This window comes from Pteropus alecto, unplaced genomic scaffold (genome assembly GCF_000325575.1).
Source record: "Pteropus alecto unplaced genomic scaffold, ASM32557v1 scaffold398, whole genome shotgun sequence".
In the NCBI taxonomy this organism is placed as follows: Eukaryota; Metazoa; Chordata; class Mammalia; order Chiroptera; family Pteropodidae; genus Pteropus; species Pteropus alecto.
This window is the reverse complement of record NW_006442497.1, coordinates 3,370,504-3,391,359: the sequence shown is the minus strand read 5'-3', so window position 1 is coordinate 3,391,359 and position 20,856 is coordinate 3,370,504. Positions and strand designations below refer to the sequence as shown.

The following is a 20,856-nucleotide window of genomic DNA, read 5'->3' as shown; positions in this document are numbered from 1 at the left end:
GCTGAGGTAGCTAAGTGTTCACGTCCCCCGAAATCAAGCACAGGTCCAATCATGCCATTGTTTTGGCCCTTTCTTTATTTCAGCTTCCCCACCATGAGCTAAGGATTCCTTCTAAAACTCCTCTGTCCCTTTTCAGACTTTGTTTCCCTGGCAGGACCCCAGCTGAATTGCAGGAGCTAGAAACTGCATGTAAAAATAAGCATTCTATAGGAAGAATAAGATCTTTAGAAAATTATCTAGGAAAAACAAATAGTTCTTGATTCATCCAGAACTTAGTTCTTTATGAATCATAGCTAGGTCCTTTCCAGAGCTCATCCTTAATAGATATCACTAGAGAAGGTGGGAGGGTGGGTCTAGAACTTACTCTAGAGCAATAATATGGCTATATAAGCTCCAGTTCCATCCTGGAGAGAGGGGCTGAGAGTTGTGGTCTATGTCCCAGAGTTGAGATTCAGAAGGGAGTATGGCTCCATATGTGTCTAGAACATCATGCTCTAGAACTGGGTGTCTCTGGGATAAAAATAAGTTAAACCTGTGGTAATCTGAGACTGGTCCCAGTTCAGGCCAAGGCCAAGAGTTGGACAGGGCTCAAATCCAGGCTCTCTCTACTTGGAATCCAGGGGTCCATCTAAGTTAAGGAAGCCTGATGGATCCAGAACAGAGCCTAGCAGCATGCCTGCATTCTAGTCTTTGTACAGAAATGGCCCTGGCTAGGGTGCCTGGTGTTCCAGAACCTCCAGAACAAGGCAGAAGGTAGAGTAGAGAAAGAAGGAAACTAATCCTGAGCTCCAGTAGACCTATAAATCTATGGCTCAGTGGCAACGAAAAGGGCAAAGGGCTCCAGAAACCGGCTGAGCCTGGGGTGCAGAGTATTTGTGTCCCAGTTCTGTCAGTTTGGGAACCCCCAGCTCCATCTCTGGAAAAGACTTTGGGGTATGTGAGTATGGAAGGAAAGAAGTGATCCACCAGGCCCATTTTCAGACATCTCCTTCTCTGGCTTCCTCCTGGATCCAAGGATCTAAGGGTCTCAGCAGTTCCTAGGCTTCCTCATGTTAGAGCACCTGGTGGAACCTGGCTGCTCAGGGCATGAGTATGGCAGCTAGGGTGAGAGCAGGGCCAGGAGCAGGGCTGGAAGACAGACTGTGGTGGTGGCTGGCTCAGTGCAAATGCAAAAGCCTCCAGTCCAAGGTTTTCGTTTCAGGGGGCAGGGTGACTGGAAGGGGAAGTCTCAGGGACACTGTGGAGAGAAGGCTCCCGGTACATGGCCACTGTAAAGGGGAGAGAGAGGAGCAGGAAGGAGAGTTAGGCACAGAGAGACCTAGGGAGAATTAGAGCACTGAAAATGCTCTCTTCCCCTACACCCATCCTCTGAGAACCCCAACCCAAAGGAGGAAAGCTCCCCAAACCCCCAAAGACCAAAGCCTTCCTGGCTTGACCTGTCATAACAGGTGTCTTCTTGTAGCCCCTGAGCTATGTATCACTAAATGTCCATGTCAAAGTCAATATCCTCCCATGTGGCCCCCATTTTCTTCAGTCCATACTCACCCTCCAGGAGCTTGGGCACAAAATGGGCAGCTGCCTTGGTCTTCTTGACTCGATTTCCCTTCATGACGCGGCCCTCCTTGTCCAATCCTAGGTACCAGGCCCGGCCAGAACGGCATTGACGGTAGAGTGCAGAGGCATACAGGACATAGTAATTCTCAAAGACACATTCCTTAAAGCGACACTCAGCTGTGAAATGTGGCTGAGGAGACAAAGACCCAGTAAGGCACACACAGACAGACAAAGACACATCATCAGACAGAAGGGAGCCCTGGGAAGAACAAGCCATGATATAATCCATACATTTCAGGCTGGGAGGGCCAACTTCTGAGTCCATGTGGGAACTGGGAGAAAGGGAGGACAAGGAAGAGTCTGGTAGGCCCCTGAGGGTTAGGAACTAGACTTTTGGGAGCCCTGGAATAAGAAGATACTTTCTCTTCACTCTATTCCCAATATTTCACCATCCCCTAGCCTGAATGACTCTGAGGACGTGAGTAATAATGAAGTCCTGAGAAAGTTGGATGAAAAATGGGAACCCTAAAACAGGGAACCCCAATCCCCAGGCCATGGACCGGTCAGTCTGTGGCCTGTTAGGAACCAGGCCACACAGCCGGAGGTGAGCAGAGGGCAAGCAAGCAAAGCTTCATCTTTATTTGCAGCTGCTCTCTAGCACTAGCATCACCATCTCAGCTCTACCTCAGATCATCAGGCATTAGATTCTCATAGGAGCACCCGTCTCTGGTGCAAAAAAGGTTGGGGACCCCTGCCCTAAAGAACCTGGGGCATCTGGAGAGCTGTGCAAAGAGTAAAGATTAGAGCGACCGTTCAGGAGGTGCTCTAGAGTGGACAGTGATGACAGGACATCAGCAAGAACTGGAGTTAAGGGAATCCTGAGCTGTAAAATCTCTGCAGTTGAGAAAGTTATAGCTGGGGAAGTCCCCAAACCCCAGGCCACTCAGCCTCTTTGTCTCACCGAGCTGTAGAGCAACCCGTCAGCATTCATGGCCATATAGTGACCCAGCTTGGCACTCTGGATGGTGACCACACGGAGCCCCACGGGGATCAGATTGAAGTGGGCTAGGATGGAGAGAGGGGGCATCAGTACCCCAGACCTTGAACCCCCATCTGAGCTCTCCCCATCCTAGCTCCCTTTCCTCCCTTGGGAGTCAGAGTCAGACTGAAAACAACGACCTGAAGGAATAGGATTGTCATCTCTTAGCCCCACTCTCTCCCTTCCCACCCAGTGGCTGGCTTCCCCTCTTACTGAAAGAGCTGGTGTCCTCTGGGGTGCCCTGGATACTGCCATCAGGATTTGCCTGGAGGTAGAAACCCTGGCGGCAGAACAGTTTGGTGACGATGCCTTTGAGCTGAGGCTCTGGAGAGAGAGACATTAATCTTTGAAAATGACATCTCTGTTCCCAGAAACATTCCTATACTTGGGATCAGAAGAAAGAAGGGAGAGTGAAAGGAAGAAATAGGGTCCCTGGGCCCCAGCTCTCTGACCCTCCAAGAAGGCTCTCTCTCACCTCTTTCAGACTCCCTAGAAAACTGGGGTGTGGGTCCCTTCTGTTTCCTCTAACCATCAGCTTTCAGTTTAATTTATTGAAATTTATTTAAATGGCTTAATTCCTACTCTACAGAGCAACTAGAAGGGGGGAGGGGAGAGGAAGGGAAGAGGAAAGGGAGAGATACATCAAAAGACAGAGGACAGAGAGAGACAGACAGGGCTGCTGAAGGGGCAGTGTGTTTGCAAATGTGGAAGGCAGTGAGATGACCAGGGGTAGGGGGCCGGCTCAAGAGCGGGGATGGGACTGGGCCTGATGCTGACTCAGCACCTGCTGCTGCGGCTGCCGCTCTCTTGGCCCAGGCTTCGCTTTGGTCCAGCGCTGGCCTGTCTGACACTGACCCATCTGTCTGTCTGTCTGTCTGTCTGTCTGCTGACTCGGGGGCCCAGCCCTCCATGAGGCTCAGCCTCTCCGCTTCAGTCAGGTAACCTGCCTGGAGTGGGGGACCTTCGGTACCAAACCAAGGAAATGGGGGGAGGGGCGGGGGAGATGGCGAGGCAGGCTGAGTCACGTGGGGCCCGGTCCCACTCAAAGGGTGGGCTGCGGACCATACCACGGTGGCCGGCCGGTGGCGGTGGGGGTGGTGGTGGAGGAGGGCGCGAAGGGGCTACACCCTGGGGGAGCTGGGAGCTGGCGAGAGTGGGACCAGAGGGACTCCCTGCTTTTCATACCTGGACAAGGACTACACGCTAATCCTCACAACTGTCTTTCTGTCTCTAGCTCTTGGACGACTTTCTTGTACCCCCTTGTAGGTGGTACGAACCCCCCAGTATCGGTGTGGGTCTCCCACCAGCCTTGTACTGTGTCTGAGTTCCTTGCCGCAGAGGGTACCCTGAGCTCGTGGGACCCAATTTGGAGTCATGTGGTGGGTAATAGGGGTGTGTGTGTGTGTGTGTGTGTGTGTGTGTGTGTGTGTGTGTGTGTGTGTGTGTGTGTGTGTGTGTGTGTGTGTGTGTGTGTGTGTGTGTGTGTGTGTGTGTGTGTGTGTGTGTGTGTGTGTGTGTGTGTGTGTGTGTGTGTGTGTGTGTGTGTGTGCGCGCGCGCGCGCGCCCAGTTCCCCTCTTGAAGCGCAGGATACGGGAGGAGGGCGCACAAGAGGGGCTGGGCTGGCGAGGTAGCTGCAAGGACACCCCGGGGAGAGCTGGGGAGATTGGTGCCGAGCCAAGCAAGCTCGGCCAGGAGGAACCGAGCCAAGGCATGGAGGAGCAGGAGAACCGGGGCAGGGGCGGGGCTGCCGGAGCCGCAGAAACCCTCGGGGTGACCCAGGCGTCCGGAACCCCCAGGCCTCTGGGCTTGGGATGGAAAGAATCGCGAGAGCCCGCACGTAGGCTAAGGATAGTGGGGGTGGGGATCCTAGGGTGCTGTGAGCAGGAACTGCGAGGTTTGGGGCACCAGACTTATCCCCTCAAGCCTTCCCCTTGCCCTCGAAAGCAAGGAGACTTCGGGTTACGTGCAAAAGAAAGGGGAAACTGAGGCACAGACTGGTAGAGATTTTGTTGTCCTGGCCCACCCCTTTTCACTTTTCTTGGAACCCCCGTCAGTTGGGCCCCATTCTTCAGAGCCCCTCACCTTAACCTCCCAGGCAGACCGCCCAGTCCCAGGGACCCCGCCCCAGGCACTCACCCGGGCCGCGGTTCGGCCGCGCGGGCCGCCCCCCGCATAGTCGCACCTTGGACAGCAGGATGAGGAGCTGCTTCTGGCAAAGAGACTTGGTGCCGCGGGGACACACGCGCCGTTGCGCCGACACAGGCCGGCTGCCCCCAGGCTCGCGGACCTCCCGCTTCTGCCGGATCAGGCTACTGGCCAGCGCCGCCATGGCGCCCCCGGTAGGAGACAACCCCAAACCGGCAGGCGCTCGAACCGCGCTGGGCTCCCCCAGAGAAGCCCGCTCACCACGGCATGCTCTTGGTGCTCTCTCCCTACTCAGCGCCCCACCCACAGGACCTGAGGATAAACCTCAGGGCCCCTCCACCCCCAGCTGCCAGCTCCCACCCTTGGGCCCCCCACGTGATAGCTTCACCAGATCCAGCAGCCTATGTACCTCTCAATTAACCCTACCCTCGACTTTTATCCCCTACTGAAAACTGCCCCCTCCTTTGCTCTCCAGTATCCCTGTCCCCACTTCCCCTATCCCAAAGCCAAGACCCTCAAAATTTCCAAGATGTGATTCCAATACCCCCAGGCACCTTTCCACCCTATTTTGGGTCCTCTGTACTGCTAGCCAAATCCACTCTTGTAATCTAAAAGGTGTGGGTCTTTAGCTTTGAGGATCTTAGCTCACCCCACCCCAACTGGGGCACTGACAATGTGAGGGAGGAACCCAACCTTGATGTCTTTGCCACCCTCCAAGTAAAGAAGATCCCCACTTTTTTTCACTGAAATACCCAAAAACTATATCAGAATATCTAGGCTGTCCCCATTCAGTGAGAAGGGGTTCCCACTCTGTTTCTGGATAATACTTTTTTTCACCAAGTCACCCCCATTCCTACTAGCACAGAGTTCCAGCTGCTGATTCCCTTTCTTCACCTTGTTACCCTCCACTCCTTTTGAAGTCACCTCCAAATCCACCCTTCTTAGCGGGTACACCAGGTGGTTTTCCAGAGGGCCCTCTGTCACCTCGAAATAAGGAGCATCCGGGGTTTTTTTGTTTTTGTTTTTGTTTTCTGGCTGCCCCTTAATTTCCTGGGGACAGCTGGTGCTGTTTAGATCCCACGCCCTCCAATCCAACAAGCCCCCTGAAGAGGAGTGCACCCACGCTATCCAAATGTGAACAGGCCCCCTACAAGTCAGAGCACATCAGAGCGTTCTGCGTCAGGGCTTTCTCATCCTCCCCAGGACTACCTACAGTACCCCCCCCTTTCCCCGACGCCCCTTAACCTGTCCTGTCTTGTTGATCCGGCGACGGGTGGCGCTGGCTCCGGTTCCAGGCTCCTCCCTCCCCAGCAAACAGAGCTTCCCCCCACGCCGGGCTAGGCGTCCCGGACTCCCCAAAAAGAGTGAGATGTCCCCGCAGAGCGCCTTGGTCTGGCAAAGTCAGAGCACTGGGCCTGGCGACTGGACTAAGCGCAGTAGCGGCGGCAGCGACTGTGGGAGGCCGAGGCGGCCACCGCAGCTCCCCCCGCTTCTCCGAGAGCCGGCCCGGGGGCGGGGCAGGGGGCGGAGACACGGGGAAATAGGGTGAGGCTGGGCTGGTAGAACTCCCGGGTTCCTTGGAGGCAGGGAGTGAAGACAGTCCTACAGACAAGCGGGGCCAAGGCAAAGGCGCATGTCTCAGGGTTCAGAGCAGAGACAAAGAGATGACTCCACTGAAATGGAACCCTGGATGGGGGGAGAGGTTGGGTTTAAGACAGATGGAACGGTAGACACCCTAAAATGGAGAAAGGGACCCTACTGCCCGGGATAGGTGGACAGAACTAAATGAATAAAGTAGAGGAAATAACTGAAGAGACTGGGGAAAAGGGGTGGAGGCCGAGATCTGGCCTGGAGAGAAATCTGGCCTCCTTAATATAGCCCTTTTTGAGTGAGTCAAATTGGTCTTTCTCCGGTCTCCATACTTCTCCTTTCCCCGTTTTGCCAGCAAATATATTCCTCCCAATCCTACTGACTCCTGAGAGAAAAGACCATAGGAATTGGGGGAAATGTTGCCAGAGGCTGCACCAGGAAGGACGTGAGGGATTTTGGCCACAGATTTGGAGTGGAGGAGACTGAATGGAACGACCTGTACCAGGGTTGGGGCGGAAGGAGGGTGGGATGACGGGGAGGCACCCGCGAAGCCTAGAACGGGACCTTTGGGTCCAGGATGTTCAGTGTCTCCCCCAGGCAAGGGGCGAGGACTCCCCTCCACATCCACTAGCTAACAAAAGCACTTTCTACGCTGGTAGGAATAGTACCATTTAATGGACCCCGCCCCCCACGCCAGCTAAACCACCTCCCTTGCGCGCAGCCTTGGCCTCCTCCACCGCGGCGCACAGGGCCCGGGCAGGGTCCCCACGAAGCTGGGTTAATGCCAAGAGTAATGCAGCGGCACCGTGCCCCGCACACAGCTTTCGGCCGCTCAGAAAATAGTGGGGCAGCGTCCCAGCCTCGAGCACACGCCCCAGCTCATCCAGCAGCCCGAGGCAGCAGGCGCCCGCATTTTCAGGCCGCCCCAAATAGAGGGCGGGCAGTCGCTCACAAGCCCAGTAGAGCAACGTCCGCAAAAGATAGGGCGCCGCGACCCGGGTCCCGGCCACCAGCGGGCGCAGTAGCGCCTGGGCAGCCGCGTGCGCTTGCAGTAGCGGAGCGGGTATACGCGCCTTGAGCGCCAGCTCCTGGCGGGCAAAGCACAGCTGCCAGCCGGAAGCTCCCGGCCGTTCCATGCCGCTGCCGGGCACCAGGTAGAAGGAGGACGACTCGGAGGTCAGCGGGCCAGCCCACGAGTGGCTCCGAGCCCCCTCGGGCCAACCAGCCACGGACACCACAGGGATCAAGTCGAAAAGCAGGAGGCGGCGTGGGGGCCCTGGCGTAGCCAGGAGGACGGTGGTGAACCCCGCGTGGCGGGCTGCGTGGACCAAGCGCGGGGCACCTGGGACTGGGAACAGGGACTCGGCGACCTCGGCCAGCGTAGCAAAGAACCACGCAGCCACCTTGGCAGGGCACAATGTGGGCCATGCCTCCGGAGCCTCCGACGGCTTTGGGACTGAATTATCCATAGCTGCTTTGGTGACATCACCATTCAGTTTTTTCAGCAGTGCAGGAAAGCCAAGATCAGTTACATCTTGCCGAGGCGACTCGGGCCTCGAACTGTTACTAGGTGATTTTTCCAAAGACACATGCGACTCGGGCTCAGTGATGTAACTGTGCAGCTCGTCCATGGAGCTTTGCTGGTCCTTGGGACTTTCTTCGCTTTGGGTTTGGTGGGTCGAATCAAGTTCTCCTGTGACTGGGGGTCCTAGGCAGTCCTGCCATGCCTCTCTGACCGAGGTCCCCTGCATCAGTTCTGGAAGGCAGAGCCAGGCGTAACAGGATTCCATGTCCAGTTGCAGCTCCTGCCCAGTGCCGTCTAGAGAAAACACGGGCACCAGGAGTGTGAAGCCGGCGTCGTAGTGAGGTCCCCGGGCGTAGGGCCCTAGGGGTGCAGGCCCCAGATCCAGGGAGCCCTCGCGAATTCCGCCACGAAGCAGCAAAAGCTCTAATTGGGGAGGAAAGCGGGGATCCCGGCGGTGAACAAGACCTACGGGAAGAGACGGGATTGTGAGGGCGTGGCCCAAAGCCAAGGAGGGGCTGAGAACAGCGAGTTTCTGAAGGCAGGGAAGGTTACCTACCAAGTAAAGAGAAAACAAAGTCCTTGGCTCGGAGGAGGTCTGGCCCAGGCTTGGGCCCGTCACTCCAGCTCTCCTGCACACCCAGCTCCTGGATAAGCTGGGTTAGTTCCTGCAGCTGCGCCCCAGAGCAGAAGTCGATGTCAGTGAGCGGGCGGGCTGGGGCTGGAGGCGGCGGGCCCCACCAGGGGGCACTTCCCCAGACTGCAGAAGCCATGTGGTTCTATCTTTTGGGGCTAGAGAAAACACCGACAGGAGGAAGGCTAGATGGGCTGTTCTTTTGCTTCTGAAAAGTTTCCTCCGTTCTTTTTTCTTCCCGAAGCCCAGAGAGAGCTCCGAGACAAGTCTGCCAATGGATCTGCAGAGAAAGGGCTCCAAATTTAGTCTCGAAAACAAACAAATACCTCCTTCGTCCCTGTCCTTTCTCATAAGCTGGTCCTCGCTCCCATGGACCGATTCACCTGACTCGGCAGGTTAAAGGTAGCTAGCTGTTAGGCCCCTCTTACGGAATGCAATAGCCAGTCTCCTCCGCTGCCCCTTGTCTACCCTCCCTTACCTCTTTTTTGGAAGAGGGTTGCTGTCCGTGGCTTCCCTCTGGGGAAGAAAATGGATAGAAAGATTCAACAGGTAACTCTTTCCTGCTGCCTGCGAGGCCACGCCCTTAAATTACAGCCACGCCCCTTTCTCAAGACAGGGTGGTTCTGGGCGGACCCCGCCTACGTTATCACTTCTCTCGCTCCGCTGAGATCTCGCGCTATCCTGGAAGTTGTAGGTTGTCGTCTTCGCTACCAGGGCGTTGTGTCTTCGCCGCACACGCTTTCCTGTTCCGCTGAAGTAGTGCCTGCTTGAAGTTGTAGTTTCTATGGACCTAAACTGTTCTGCTTCTTTCCAAGCCCGGGTCAGCCCTACACAAACATTGCTTAGAGTTTGAGCAGAGGCATAATAGGATGGATCTGAATAGCAAACAATAGTGGGGAGCATACCTAGGGCCTGGGGAGAAATAAGGCCCTCTATATCCTATATGTGAGTAGAGGAGCCCTGGTCATTTAGATCTGGGAGGGTTTGTCCATGCAATCATTTTGGAAATGAGACTGCAGCCTAGAAAGGTTGCACATGACTTGTCCAAGGTCAGAGAGGTGTTAGAAAGGAGCTCCCCAGATGGGCAGTTTTCCTTGGAATCCCTGGCGGTAGTGCTAGGCAGAAACACACAGGTGACCCAGGAATGGACATCTGACTCAGGAGATGGACATATATTAGTAATGTCCACCTCAGACACACATGTGGTGGCAGGGAGAGCACTTTGGAATCTCACAACTCATGTGTACACTGAAGAGTTATCCGGACTGAAAATCAAGTCCAGAGGAAACTTCCAGTTGGGCTGGGGCAGGGCAAAGGGAAATTATCAGGAGAAGGAAATTGTTTTCAGTAACCAATGCTATCAGAGATACAGCTTAAGTCAACGATGACACTATGAGCCAGAATATTAAGACAGAAAAATAGGAAACCAGACACAGGCTCACAGATCAGACCAATCCATTGATGGAACAAGACTTCTTACATCCCCCTTTCCCCAGGGAATATCTCCAGAGTGAGATAGGCCTAAGTCCATGGGCAAGAGAATTAAGCAGAGACACCTAGAAAAATCAGAGTCCTGTGAAGGAGGGGATCCCCAGATCCAGAGCTCAATTTGGGGAGCCCAGATCTCAGGAGTTCCTGGTCATTGACAAAGAGCTCATCTCCCTCAGCAACTCAGAGCCCCAAAACACAGCCCAGAACTGGGGAGGTAGGTTTCCACACATCTGGTTGTGGCCCAAGAGACCAGATCAGGAAAACTGAGGACTGGGCTCATTCTCATAGTCTGGGCTAATCAGGCACTGGGGTATCCTTACATTTTACCTCCTCCCCAGAGGGTGGCCTATGAGGCACCCTAAAAAGAACTAAGTTCTCTGGGCTCTCTGGGAGTTTTGAAGATGCTGGGGATGGGTGACAAAAGAAAGAGTTCCTCTAAACTCTAAAGCATTGCTGTCCAATAGGATTTTCTGTAATGATGAAAATGTTCTAAATCTGTGCTGTCCAATACAGTAGCCACTAGCCACTCATGGTTACTGAGCACTTGAAATGTAGATAATTAGAAGGAGGAATAGAATTTTAAATTTTATTTAATTTTAATTAATATACATCCTAATAGCCATATTTGGCTACTGGCTACAGTATTAGAAAATGCAGCTCTAGGACCTTGGAGATAATGGGTTTAGCTCTGCAACTATGGAGGAGAAGCAGGGGAAAGTATAGTTCCAGTCCTCATCAGGCCCTGTGGGTGGCCAGCATCAGGAATGGGGCTGGGGTGGATGTCCTCAAACAACCACAGAACACTTCTCTCGCCTCTTTATTCTTGATGCACCTTTGTCCCCTCTTTTTCTGAGGGCTTCATCACACACTGATATCCCCACTCGGCGGTGGTCTCCACTGAGTTGCTGGATGCCTCTTGGCAAAGACGCCTGGGAGATAGAGCTTCACACTTGTCTCTGCCCACTCCAAACTGTCTCTGGCGGGCATCAAAGACTACATGCCCTACTCGGGTGCCTGGCCCAGGACAGTGGGTCTTCCGGTTGATTTTTGGAGGCACAGACATTTGGCGATAGTTCTGGCAGGCTGGAGGAACTGTGTCCACAGGGCGGTACACCCAGTCTTGGCTGCCTGCTCGCCGGGAGGATGGTTGTAGCTCAATTAGCACAGGTACCTCTGAGAAGGTTTGCAGGTCATTGCAGATCACCTGGGCCTTGGAAGAGCAGTTCTGATTGAGTGGGACTGAAGTCCACAATACATGCTGCTCTGCATCCTCCTTCCGAGGAGTCTCCTCAGATACAAATGACTTAATCAGGGACCGTGTGGACTTTGGAGTCTGAGATGGGCCCAAGACTTGGACAGAGTCAGTACCTAGAACAAGGCCTGGGTTCTTGTGGAGGTCAGGATTTGGGATAAGGCATGAGTCCTTGTGGAGGCCCGATTCCTTGATAGGGCTTTGAGTCTTGGGGAGGCCAGAGTCTTGGGTAAGGGCTGGGCCCTTATGAGGACCAGGATCTTGATTAATTCTTGGGTACTTGTGGAAGTTAGGGTCTTGGGTGTGTTCTGGGCTCCTGTAAATTCCAGTGTCTTTGGTAAGACCACATCTCCTTTTGACCTCATTGGCTTGGGTAAGGCCTGGATTTTTATAAAGTTCAGAATCCTGAGTCAGGCCTGGATTCCTGTAGTCTCCTGAGTCTTGGGTGAGGCCTGAGCACTTATGGAGACCAGAAGTTTGGACAAAGCCTGGGCTTTTGTGGAGACCAGTTTCCTGGGAAAGGCCCAAGCTCTTGTTGACTCCAGAGTCTTGGGCAAGGCATGGATTCTTCTGTGGGCCAGAATCTTGGATAAGGCCTAGATTCCTAGAGATTCTCGGATCTTGGGCATTATGTATACTCCTATAACCTCCAGAATCTTGAGAAGGGTCTCGGCTGTTATGGAGGCCAGTTGTTTGGGAGAGATCTTGCCTTTCATAGAGTACAGTCTCTTGGCTTCGTTTTGGATTCATGTAGACTCCAGAGTCTAGCATAAAGCCCGAGCTCCTCTGAATGTCAGAAGTTTGGGGAAATGTTATGTTCTTATAGAGGTCAGAGGGTTGGATGAGACATGGGCTCCTAAAGATACCTGCATCTTGAGGAAGACCTAGGCTCTTTTGAGGGCCAGTATCTTTGGTAATGATTGGATCCTTGTGAAGGCTGGAGTCTTGGGAAGGTCCTGAATTCTTGCAGAGATAAGGGTGTTGGGTAAGGCCTGGAAGGTTGTATGAGCCTGGATCTTGAGCAAGGCCTGAGTTCTTGTGGAGGCCTGGATCTTGGGTGAGACCAGGGTTCTTGGAAACTCTAGAGTCTTTTGAAGGGCCTGGAGTCCTTTGGAGGCCAGACTCTTCATTAAGGCCTAGACTCTCATGAAGTTCAGGGGGATGAGATTGGACTGGGGATTGGGAAATAGCGGAGAACTGGGGAGGGATGAGGAACTGGGAGGAGGGTACGGACTGAGGAGACTTGGAGGTTGGAGGAAAGGTGGGGGTTTGCATTGAAGAAGAGGGCTTCTGGTGGTTGATGGGTTGATGAAGACCAAAGGATCGGGGAGAAACAAGAGGCAGAGAAAGAGTACATGGTGGAGGAGTGGTGCACAGTGAGCTCTGAACACTGGTTGGAGAATGAAAGCAAGGTTGAGAAGGTGAAGCATCCTTGGAGTAGACCAGGAATTTGGGATAAACTGGAACTTGGGAGTCTGCGTTTTTCCCCTCAGAACTGCAAGGATGGAAGCTGAAGTAAGGGAAGGTCTTGGACTGTAAGAACTTGTCTTTGGCATCATTTGAGATTTTCCATTCCATATTCTCCAACTCCAGGTAACCCAGTATGGATCCTGTGGAGAGCTTGCCAGAGTCCCCACTAAGTTGCTTTGATGTCTGCTCAGCTGTATCAGAGCTCACCAGGCCCTGCCCCTCTTGGGGCCCGGAGAGGGTACCCAAGTCCTTTCTGGAATACCCAGCATTCTGAGTGGGGCAAACATGGAATAAGTTCTGCTTTACCCTGCGGGCATCATAGACCACATGACCAGTGGAGGGGCCTTGGCTGAAGGCAGTCAGGGTAGAGGGAGCAGGAGTTAGGATGTGGGAAGGGGTGGGGGCAGGAATAGGAGAAGAAACTGGAGTGGTAGTCAGAGGCATGACCACTGCTGGGGCAGGGGTTGGGGCAGGGGTTGGGGCAGGGGTTGGAGCAGAGATTGGGACAGAGGCTTGTGTAGGGACTGGAGCAGGAGTAGTCACAGGGGCAGAAGTTAGGGGAGAGGCTGGTACAGAGGTTGGGGAAGGGACCAAGTTGTGGGCATGGGTATAAGTTAGAGGAGCATGGTCCAGGTTTCTGGCTGGGGTATGGACCATTATGTGCCCAAGTGTGTGGCCCAGGGAGTGGGCTAAGGCATGCGATGGGGTTTGGGCCAGCATGTGGGCTGAGGTGTGCTCAGGGCCATGGACCTGTGTGGGGGTGTGCTCAGGGGTGTGGACTGTGGAGTGGATCTGGGCCCGGGCAGGGGTGTGCTCAGGGGGTTGGGCTGGGGAGTCAGTCTGGGCCTGGGTGGGGGTGCGCTCAGGGGTTTGGGTTGGGGAGTCGGTCTGGCCTTGGGCGGGGGTGTGCTCAGGAGGGTGGGCTGGGGAGTCGGTCTGGGCTTGGGAGGCAGTGTGCTCAGTGGAGTGGGCTGGGGAGTGGGTCTGGGTCTGGGCTGGGGCATGGGCTGAGTCATAGTTTGGGGTCTTAGTCTTGTTCTCTTGGGGCAAGTGGAGTGGAACTGTATCCAACTTGCTCATCCTGGGGAACTGGGAAGATGTCTCTTGCCTGGAGATAAAGGTGGCTTGGGCCTCTGAGGCTGTAACCTGAGGTGCCTCCCCAGCTCCCATCATCCCTTCCTTCCACTGTCCCCATGGAGTCTCCACAGGAGCCCCAGTATGTCCACATTGAGGCGGCATCCAGCAGCACCTAGAAGCCTTCTCATCATTCGTGTCTGGTATCCATGAGGCAAGGTAGTTAGGGCGTCTGAGCAGGAAGCTTGGGCGATGATGGAAGTGGGAAGAGACTCTTGAGCACAGGTTCTTGGGATCCATGGAGCAGCGCATACACATGGGATGGCTGCCTATACAGCTGGGTTGCTTGTCTGGAGGGAAAAGTGGGATAAGACAAGGCCTGGGTTCCTGAGGGTACAGGGATGGAATGAAGGGGACAGGCCCACATCCCCTTGATCCCATGCTGAGGCCCACTCACCTTTGGGGAAAAAATGATGGAAAAGAATCCGCAAGGAGCTCTTCAGATGCCTCCAGAGCTGAGGGAAGCAGGGGAGAGGAGAGTCCAGAAGTAGGGTGAGCCCTAAAGTCCAACCTTCATCTGGCCACATCCCAGCAGCCCTCCCACCTCAGACCTCAAGGCTCCCCCAACCCTGCTGCCCAGACCCTGCCCTGACCAGAGTCACCACATTGATCCCCACGTTGAGCAAGATGAAGCTGCCCAGAATCAGAAGAATTGAGTCTCCTAGGTCCTGGCACTTCCTGGGGTTGGTACCAGAGCACACTGGGGCTCCGTGGTAGGCTCGCTCACCCATGGCCGGGGGTCCCAGGACTACCTGGGCCCCCTGGCCCCCATATACTCGCTAGGAGCCAAACTCCTCTGGTGGGGGAGGGGGAGAACTGGGTCATAATGGAACAGGGGGTAGGGGTCACAATGAGGGAGGGGGAGGAAAAGGGAGGCCCACGGTGGCATTTCCTGGTAACCAGGTTTGAGTAACTTGAGCCTGGACGGTCAGACAGCCTGGAAGCCAGTCCGCCTCCCCTCTCACCCTCATCAGTTCCCTCATTACCCACTAACTCTCACTTGTTCAAACATTCACGCATCCCATCCCTTTGCCCACTTCTGAGACTGGGAAGACCATGGCCTCAGAGCCCTGGGGAAGGCTTGGCTGGAATCCAGTGTCTTTGCCTTCTTCCTGCCCTTCACTAAGCTGTGGGCCTAGATCTGCCCAGATATGGAACTCCTAGGTCTGGAATGTAATCTTAGCTTCTTGTGTGGAACTAAGCCTCTGAGCCCCCTTTGGGGACAAGGAGAGCCTCACAGAGAGCAGGTGCCCAGAGACTAGTGGTTTGGAGTCGTTAGCTGAAAGATCTTAGTGCCTGTAGACAGGACTGTGGCCACTAAATCAAGGGAAGCCTCAAGCCAAGAGAACACTGGCTTCTCATTTTAGGAAGCTAAGGGCAGAGATCCATATTGGCAGAAGGAGTGACGCTTCCTAGCCACAGACCACTACAGTGTTTCCTGGACTCTTTATTCCTCTCTCCATGCCCTGCCTCACCACCCACATTAGCAAACTTTACTGCTGGTCAGCAAAGTTTCCCAGTTCGGCTTCTGTGCAGAGAGGGCCTTGAGGCTGAGCTGGAAGGTGGTGGCAGCGAGTTGGCCCGTGCTCTGCTCTCTTGCACCTGCCGCTTCAGCTCCAGGCTGTCGTACACCTGGTAGTTGGCATTGCCTCCCGGGCTCCGGCTGAGTGGCATGAAGGTGGGTGGGGGTGGGGAGGGCTCAGTAGCCTGGACTTCAGGCGGGGGCTGGGAGGAGTGGGGGAGCAAGGCTGAGCTGGGAGCCAGTGACCGTTGGTATGAAGCCTCGCCCAACACAGTGAGGGAGGTGGATGTGGTCAGAGGGTGCCGAGTGGGCAGTGCCTCAGCCCATTCTGCTGCCCGGCGCCGTACCTCATGGGGATCCCGGGGGGTATAGCTCAAGTGTCCTGTGGATGGGTGGGGACTGCGGTTGGGCTGGCTATTAGCATGGCTGGGGAGGCTCCGACGGTGGGACTGCGGGGAGTAGCGCTCCCGGGTCTCAGGCCGAGAACCCCGGGGCACCAGTGCAGATGGAGGCTCAGAGCCCTCCAGACCACGCCGCCGATCCCAGGAATCATACAGTAGCTGGCCCCCTGAGGGGTAAGGGCTGTGTCCTCCAGGGACCCAGGAGGGGTTAGGAGGTAGCCGACGGGGAGGTGGTGGAGATGAGGTCCACTGCTCAGTCTCCATATTGCCCCAGATGCGGGATTGTGAGCAGTGGGGCCCATAGGACTGCAGCCTCAGCTCTGACTTGGCCTCCACACGCTTGGGCATGCGGCGCAGCTCAGGTGACAGGTAGAGAGAGGGTGGTGGCAGGCTGGCCAGGATCCCACCCTGGCGGCCCCACAGCCCCATATTGGAGGGCAGCCCCATTTGCTGGTAGAGCCCTCCCCGGTACCCCCGTGGGTACTTGGGATGTGGGAAGGACAGATCATCCTCTTCCTTTAGGAAGGAGTCCAGGTCCTCCAGGTCAAAAGAGGGCATTGTCCGCAGTTGTGACATCTTGTGGCAGTGATGTGGACTATGGAAGACTGAGTGGTTGTTAGAGAATTGTTTGTGGTTCTTCGGACTCTTCTGGTGGCTGCAGGGGTGGCGGTGGTGGCGGTTACGGTGGCGGCGGCGGCTGCGGTTGTGAAGATGATGATAGGAGGAAGAATAGCAGCAAGTGGGCCGAGCCATCTTCACTTCTACAGGGTCCAGGGTGCAGTGGATGTGGACATCTTGGGCTTTGGCTGGGGCATCTTTTGGGGAACTTTCACAAGCTTGTGAGTTTTCTTCTGTGGGAGGCAAGAGTCCATGAGGGCAGGGCAATTGTCAGAAGAGTTCAGGGTTGGGCATGCTGGGTTTCGAGGGCTATGGTGGTAGCAGAGGGGATTGGGGCATCCCCTACAGCTCTAGCTACCATACTTACCTTTCTGATTAATCCAATTGATCATCTTGTCTAAAGCATTCTGGAGCCCATGCCACATCTGAGGGTGGAGTGGAGTGGGGTGGGAGTGAAGGCCAAGCTCTCTACCTCCAACCCCCATACCCCTCTCAGCCAAGACTGCTCTTGCAGGTGAAGGTACAGGCCACAACTGGCTCCCACCCTCAGCTCTCTTAACCCTTAGGGTCCACAGCCATCACTGACCACAGTTACCACATTGATTCCAATGTTGACAAGAATGATGAGGCCCAGCAGCAGAAGTAGGAAGTCCTCGGCATCCTGGGGACTTTCTTGGTATTGATTGCAGCACCCCAGGGTGTTATACCAGAGCTGGTTTTCCATGGTGGGGGGGTTCTAGGGCCACCTGGGCCACCACCCCCCCACCAGCCCCAACCCACACTGCACTCATGCCAGGACCTGGAAACACCTGCCAGCTGGTGAGGGAGACGGGTCATAATGAGGCATGTTGGCGGGAGTCACAATGCAGAGGTGGCAGCTCTTTTATTCATTTGGCTGGCACTTTATATGATATCTCTGCCCTTGGCCTAGTTCCCAGATATCCTAGAGTTCAGTCTGTCCCTTTGTCTCCATAGGAGCTTGCTTAACTGGACACCTGATTCCGATTTGAAAATATGGTAGCTACAATAGTGAGACAGTCTTCATAGGGATTGAATCATGCATAAGGATTTCTTCTATTTCATTGTTCTTTTGAGATATTATGGCAGCTTGTATAGCCTATTGGTACTCCCCACCCATACCTTCTTGGGGCTACCATCTAGGGTGACGGATGGATGGGTGACAGCAAGAGTCCCCTCTGAGTTCACCTTGCTGTACCATTCTCTCCCTGTCCTGTCCATTTCCCAGTCATAATACTTTTAGCATCCACCCTACCCACCCCTCTCTGGCCAGGGATTTCAGCCCAAGGTGGTGGTGGTCACTGAGCCCATTAGCCCCTTCACTTCAGAGCAAGACTGATTTCGACCATGCTGGGATTGCTGCCTCTGCCAGAGACCACTTGGTTTCTCTCCTTGACCAACTGCTCTCCCACTGAGCCACCTTTCCAAGTTGAAAAACTGTGAGCTGCCACCTTAAGAAAATTACATGAAATTCACAAAGCACAAAATAGATGTAATTGTTGATATGACAATAGGAGTCTTCAATTTAAACCAGGTTCATCACTAGGTTCTTGCAAAAGAGGTGCCTTGGGGACCACAAGTCATTTGTTTGCACAGTGAACAACTCAGCTTAGAAATAGAGGAACAGCCAGTGAGCATTTCTCATCAATACATAGTAGCTGCTCAGTACATACCCACTGAATGGCATCAGTTTCAATCAATCAACGATGTTGGTTGAATGAAAATGAATAGAGAAACATGGTGATTCACAGAAGGCCTGTCTGCTCACATTCCAAGTACCCATGTGGTATGAAGGTGAGGTCCATCTCCTTCAGCCTGGGTGCATGTACACACATGGCTCCTTGTTCCCTAGTTGTGTGATTGCATGCATGTGCATGACTTCAATTGTCTAGGAGTAGGTTAGGGCCTGAGTTTCCCTGCTCTCTAGTGGATGAAATATTCTGATGTGTTCACATAGCAAACTGAGAAAGGTGGTAAACTCTCATGGGCCAGGCTGATTCAGTGGCAATAGGAATCTACTTGTGGAAGCAAGAGGATGGAGCATCTGAGACTGTGAAATTGATCCCAGCCTGTGTCCATGTGACCATGAATAAGTCATTTGGCCTCTCTGAGCCTCAGTCTTCTCATCTGTGATGTGGAGGTATGAATCAGAAGAGTGAGGTCACAGAGTACTGTGATGTTGTGATGATGCAGCCCTTAAGAGTGACCCCAATATTTCATCCTCTGCTTCAAGCTTGCTCAAGGGTACAAGAAATTCAAGTTCTGATTGGGGAACTGTGAGAGCTTGCCTATCTTCACCTTCAGCAGTCCCTAACTCAAATAAACCAGGGATTAAGAAGGAACCACACTGTACCTGTAGCTGTAGCCTAAACCTAGGCTCTGGCAGGAACCAGAACTTTGAGGGGCTAGGTCCATGGGTTTGAAGGTCTCCCCTCTAGTGCAGGACTCTCTGGAGATGTGGGGTGGGATTAGGGGGCCTTCTCTGGGCACTAAGAAAGCAGGGTAGAGACAAATGGGAACTTTGGAATCAAGAAGGACCTGGAAAAGGGCTGAGGACGGGGTTGATGGTGAGGTTGAGACCAAGAGGTTGATGAAGTTCCTCAGGATTCTTTAGGCCCTGTTGTTAGATAATTCCCTTAGCAAACACGGCTTCTGGGTACTATATGGGCCCTGGCACCCCCCATACCACCACAAACCACTTCTTCTTTTTTTTTTTATTTTTTATTCTCCCAGTCACCTCTCTGTCAGGGGACCATATACCCAGTCCTTGCCCATCCCCTCAGCAGTGCTAGATCCGGAGGCCAAAGGGTAACAGTGGGACAGGGCCTCTACCTCCCGGGTCAGCTCCCGAAGCCGCCGCCTCACATCACGGGCATCATACATTATGCGGCCTGAGGAGCGGTGCCGGCGGATATCTGGGACTATTGCTGGGCCCTGAATAGGTAGTGGGGCTGGTGGAGCTGGCGTGGCCAGCGAGCACTGCTCCTGCTTCCCCTCAGCCCCTGCCACTCCCTTTCCACTGTTCTTGTGGCTCAGGACCTGTGGACCTGGGGGTGGGGGGTTTACAGGGTACACATAGGCCTCTAGGCCCAGCTCTGACAGCATCTCTCTTTTGAGGGGCCTTCCCTCTGTTGTCTGCTGGAAGCGGATGGTCTGGGGAGGCGGCTCCACAGCATCCTGGGCCCAAGCAGCCCAGAACCCCTGGGTGGATTGGAAGCCTTCCCAGTCTGCAGGGCAATCCCAGTTGTGGGAGCAGGTTTCCGGGTACCGATATGGGGGCTTCTCGTCGTCAGTGTCAGGGGCCCAAGCAACTGGGCGGTGGGCACGGCGTGCTGATGAACCTCGACGGCGATGGCGGCGAGTGGGTGGGGGGGTCACGGTCATTTTCACAGGGTCCATAGTGCATCGAAGGTGGACTGCAGGGGAGCTCTGCTTTAGGGGTTGGGTCTTCTTCCCAGGTGAGGGTGACTTAGAAGCTTCTGTGGATCAAGAGAGGTGAGAGGCTGGGGTAGGGAGACTGGCTCCTGTGGGGTAGAGAGGTGGGCTATATACAGATGCTATAACTGCAGAGTTATAGCATCTGAGAGGGGAGAGCTGGGGAAATGGGGCCAACTTAGGGTCAGGGCTAGAATGCCTGGTATCTGCCCCTCCTATTCCCCAACCCCAGGCCCCACTTACCTTTCTCACAAACAATATAGCAGAACATGTGGTGTAAGAAGCCACGGAGTCTATGCCAGAGCTGGAGGGGAGGACACAGTGACTCCAGGCAAGCCCTGGCCACCAGGCCTGCCTCCCGGCCATCCTGCCAGCACCCTCCCACCCGGCCCCGCCCTGACCAGCGTCACCATATTGATGCCAATGTTAATGCAGATGATGAGGCCCAGCAGCAACAGGATGGAGTTGCCCAGATCCTGGCAATTGTTGGCGTTGGGGCTGTGATATGAGGCCCACCCGGGCCGTGGCCGCTCAATCATGGCCATGGGGGTCCCTAGGGCCACCGGGGCCCTTAGGCCCCCAGCCCACTGTGCCACAGTACCTACCAAGCCGCCTGCCTGTCCCAGAGGCTCCTGGGGGTAAGCGGGTCACAATGATGCTGGGGCTCTCCCTCACAATGTGCCAAGAGGTAGAGTCTTGGGCCCAGACCTTGGCAGTGGCCAGCCAAGCCCTTTACCTTGCATGCTTCTCCTGCAGCCAGCCACCTGGACCAGCTCCCTAGGCCCTCTGGCCTGTCTGGTGTCTGTATCCATCAGCCCCTTTGGTCCTTCACTACACCAGGCTTCATCCTCTTTAGACGTGGGTCCTGATCTTAACTTTCCAAACAGCCCCATTACCATGGCAACCTTACCCAGCACCCACTCCCACTTCTTCTCAGATCTCTGAAAAGGGATTTGAGTGAAGACCCCCTCTTCCTCCCTCATCAGTATACTCATTTCCCCAAGGCTTATTTTTTCGGAGCCCCGTGTCC

The 20,856-nt window shown here is 54.6% G+C and overlaps 4 protein-coding genes across 4 annotated transcripts; all 4 read right to left on the bottom strand.

Annotated features, from left to right (window-relative positions):
- Window positions 1-57: 57 nt before the first annotated feature.
- FGF11 (fibroblast growth factor 11) lies at window positions 58-6,174 on the bottom strand. Its single transcript, XM_006922314.3, has 5 exons — window positions 4,731-6,174; window positions 2,807-2,917; window positions 2,516-2,619; window positions 1,546-1,744; window positions 58-1,268 (listed from the first exon to the last, which is right to left on the bottom strand). The coding sequence occupies exons 1-5, from the start codon at window positions 4,921-4,923 to the stop codon at window positions 1,198-1,200; spliced, it is 678 nt and encodes a 225-aa protein (XP_006922376.1). The 5' UTR covers window positions 4,924-6,174; the 3' UTR covers window positions 58-1,197.
- An 826-nt stretch (window positions 6,175-7,000) lies between these two features.
- Window positions 7,001-8,624, bottom strand: TMEM102 (transmembrane protein 102). The gene is made up of 2 exons (XM_006922426.1): window positions 8,411-8,624; window positions 7,001-8,319 (listed from the first exon to the last, which is right to left on the bottom strand). Exons 1-2 carry the CDS (start codon window positions 8,622-8,624, stop codon window positions 7,001-7,003), a joined length of 1,533 nt encoding a protein of 510 aa, XP_006922488.1.
- Window positions 8,625-15,335: 6,711 nt separating this feature from the next.
- Window positions 15,336-17,097, bottom strand: SPEM2 (SPEM family member 2). The gene is made up of 3 exons (XM_006922425.1): window positions 16,960-17,097; window positions 16,741-16,798; window positions 15,336-16,603 (listed from the first exon to the last, which is right to left on the bottom strand). Exons 1-3 carry the CDS (start codon window positions 17,095-17,097, stop codon window positions 15,336-15,338), a joined length of 1,464 nt encoding a protein of 487 aa, XP_006922487.1.
- Window positions 17,098-19,124: 2,027 nt separating this feature from the next.
- Window positions 19,125-20,798, bottom strand: LOC102884445 (spermatid maturation protein 1). The gene is made up of 3 exons (XM_006922313.2): window positions 20,228-20,798; window positions 20,070-20,130; window positions 19,125-19,870 (listed from the first exon to the last, which is right to left on the bottom strand). Exons 1-3 carry the CDS (start codon window positions 20,369-20,371, stop codon window positions 19,125-19,127), a joined length of 951 nt encoding a protein of 316 aa, XP_006922375.1. The 5' UTR covers window positions 20,372-20,798.
- Window positions 20,799-20,856: the final 58 nt, after the last annotated feature.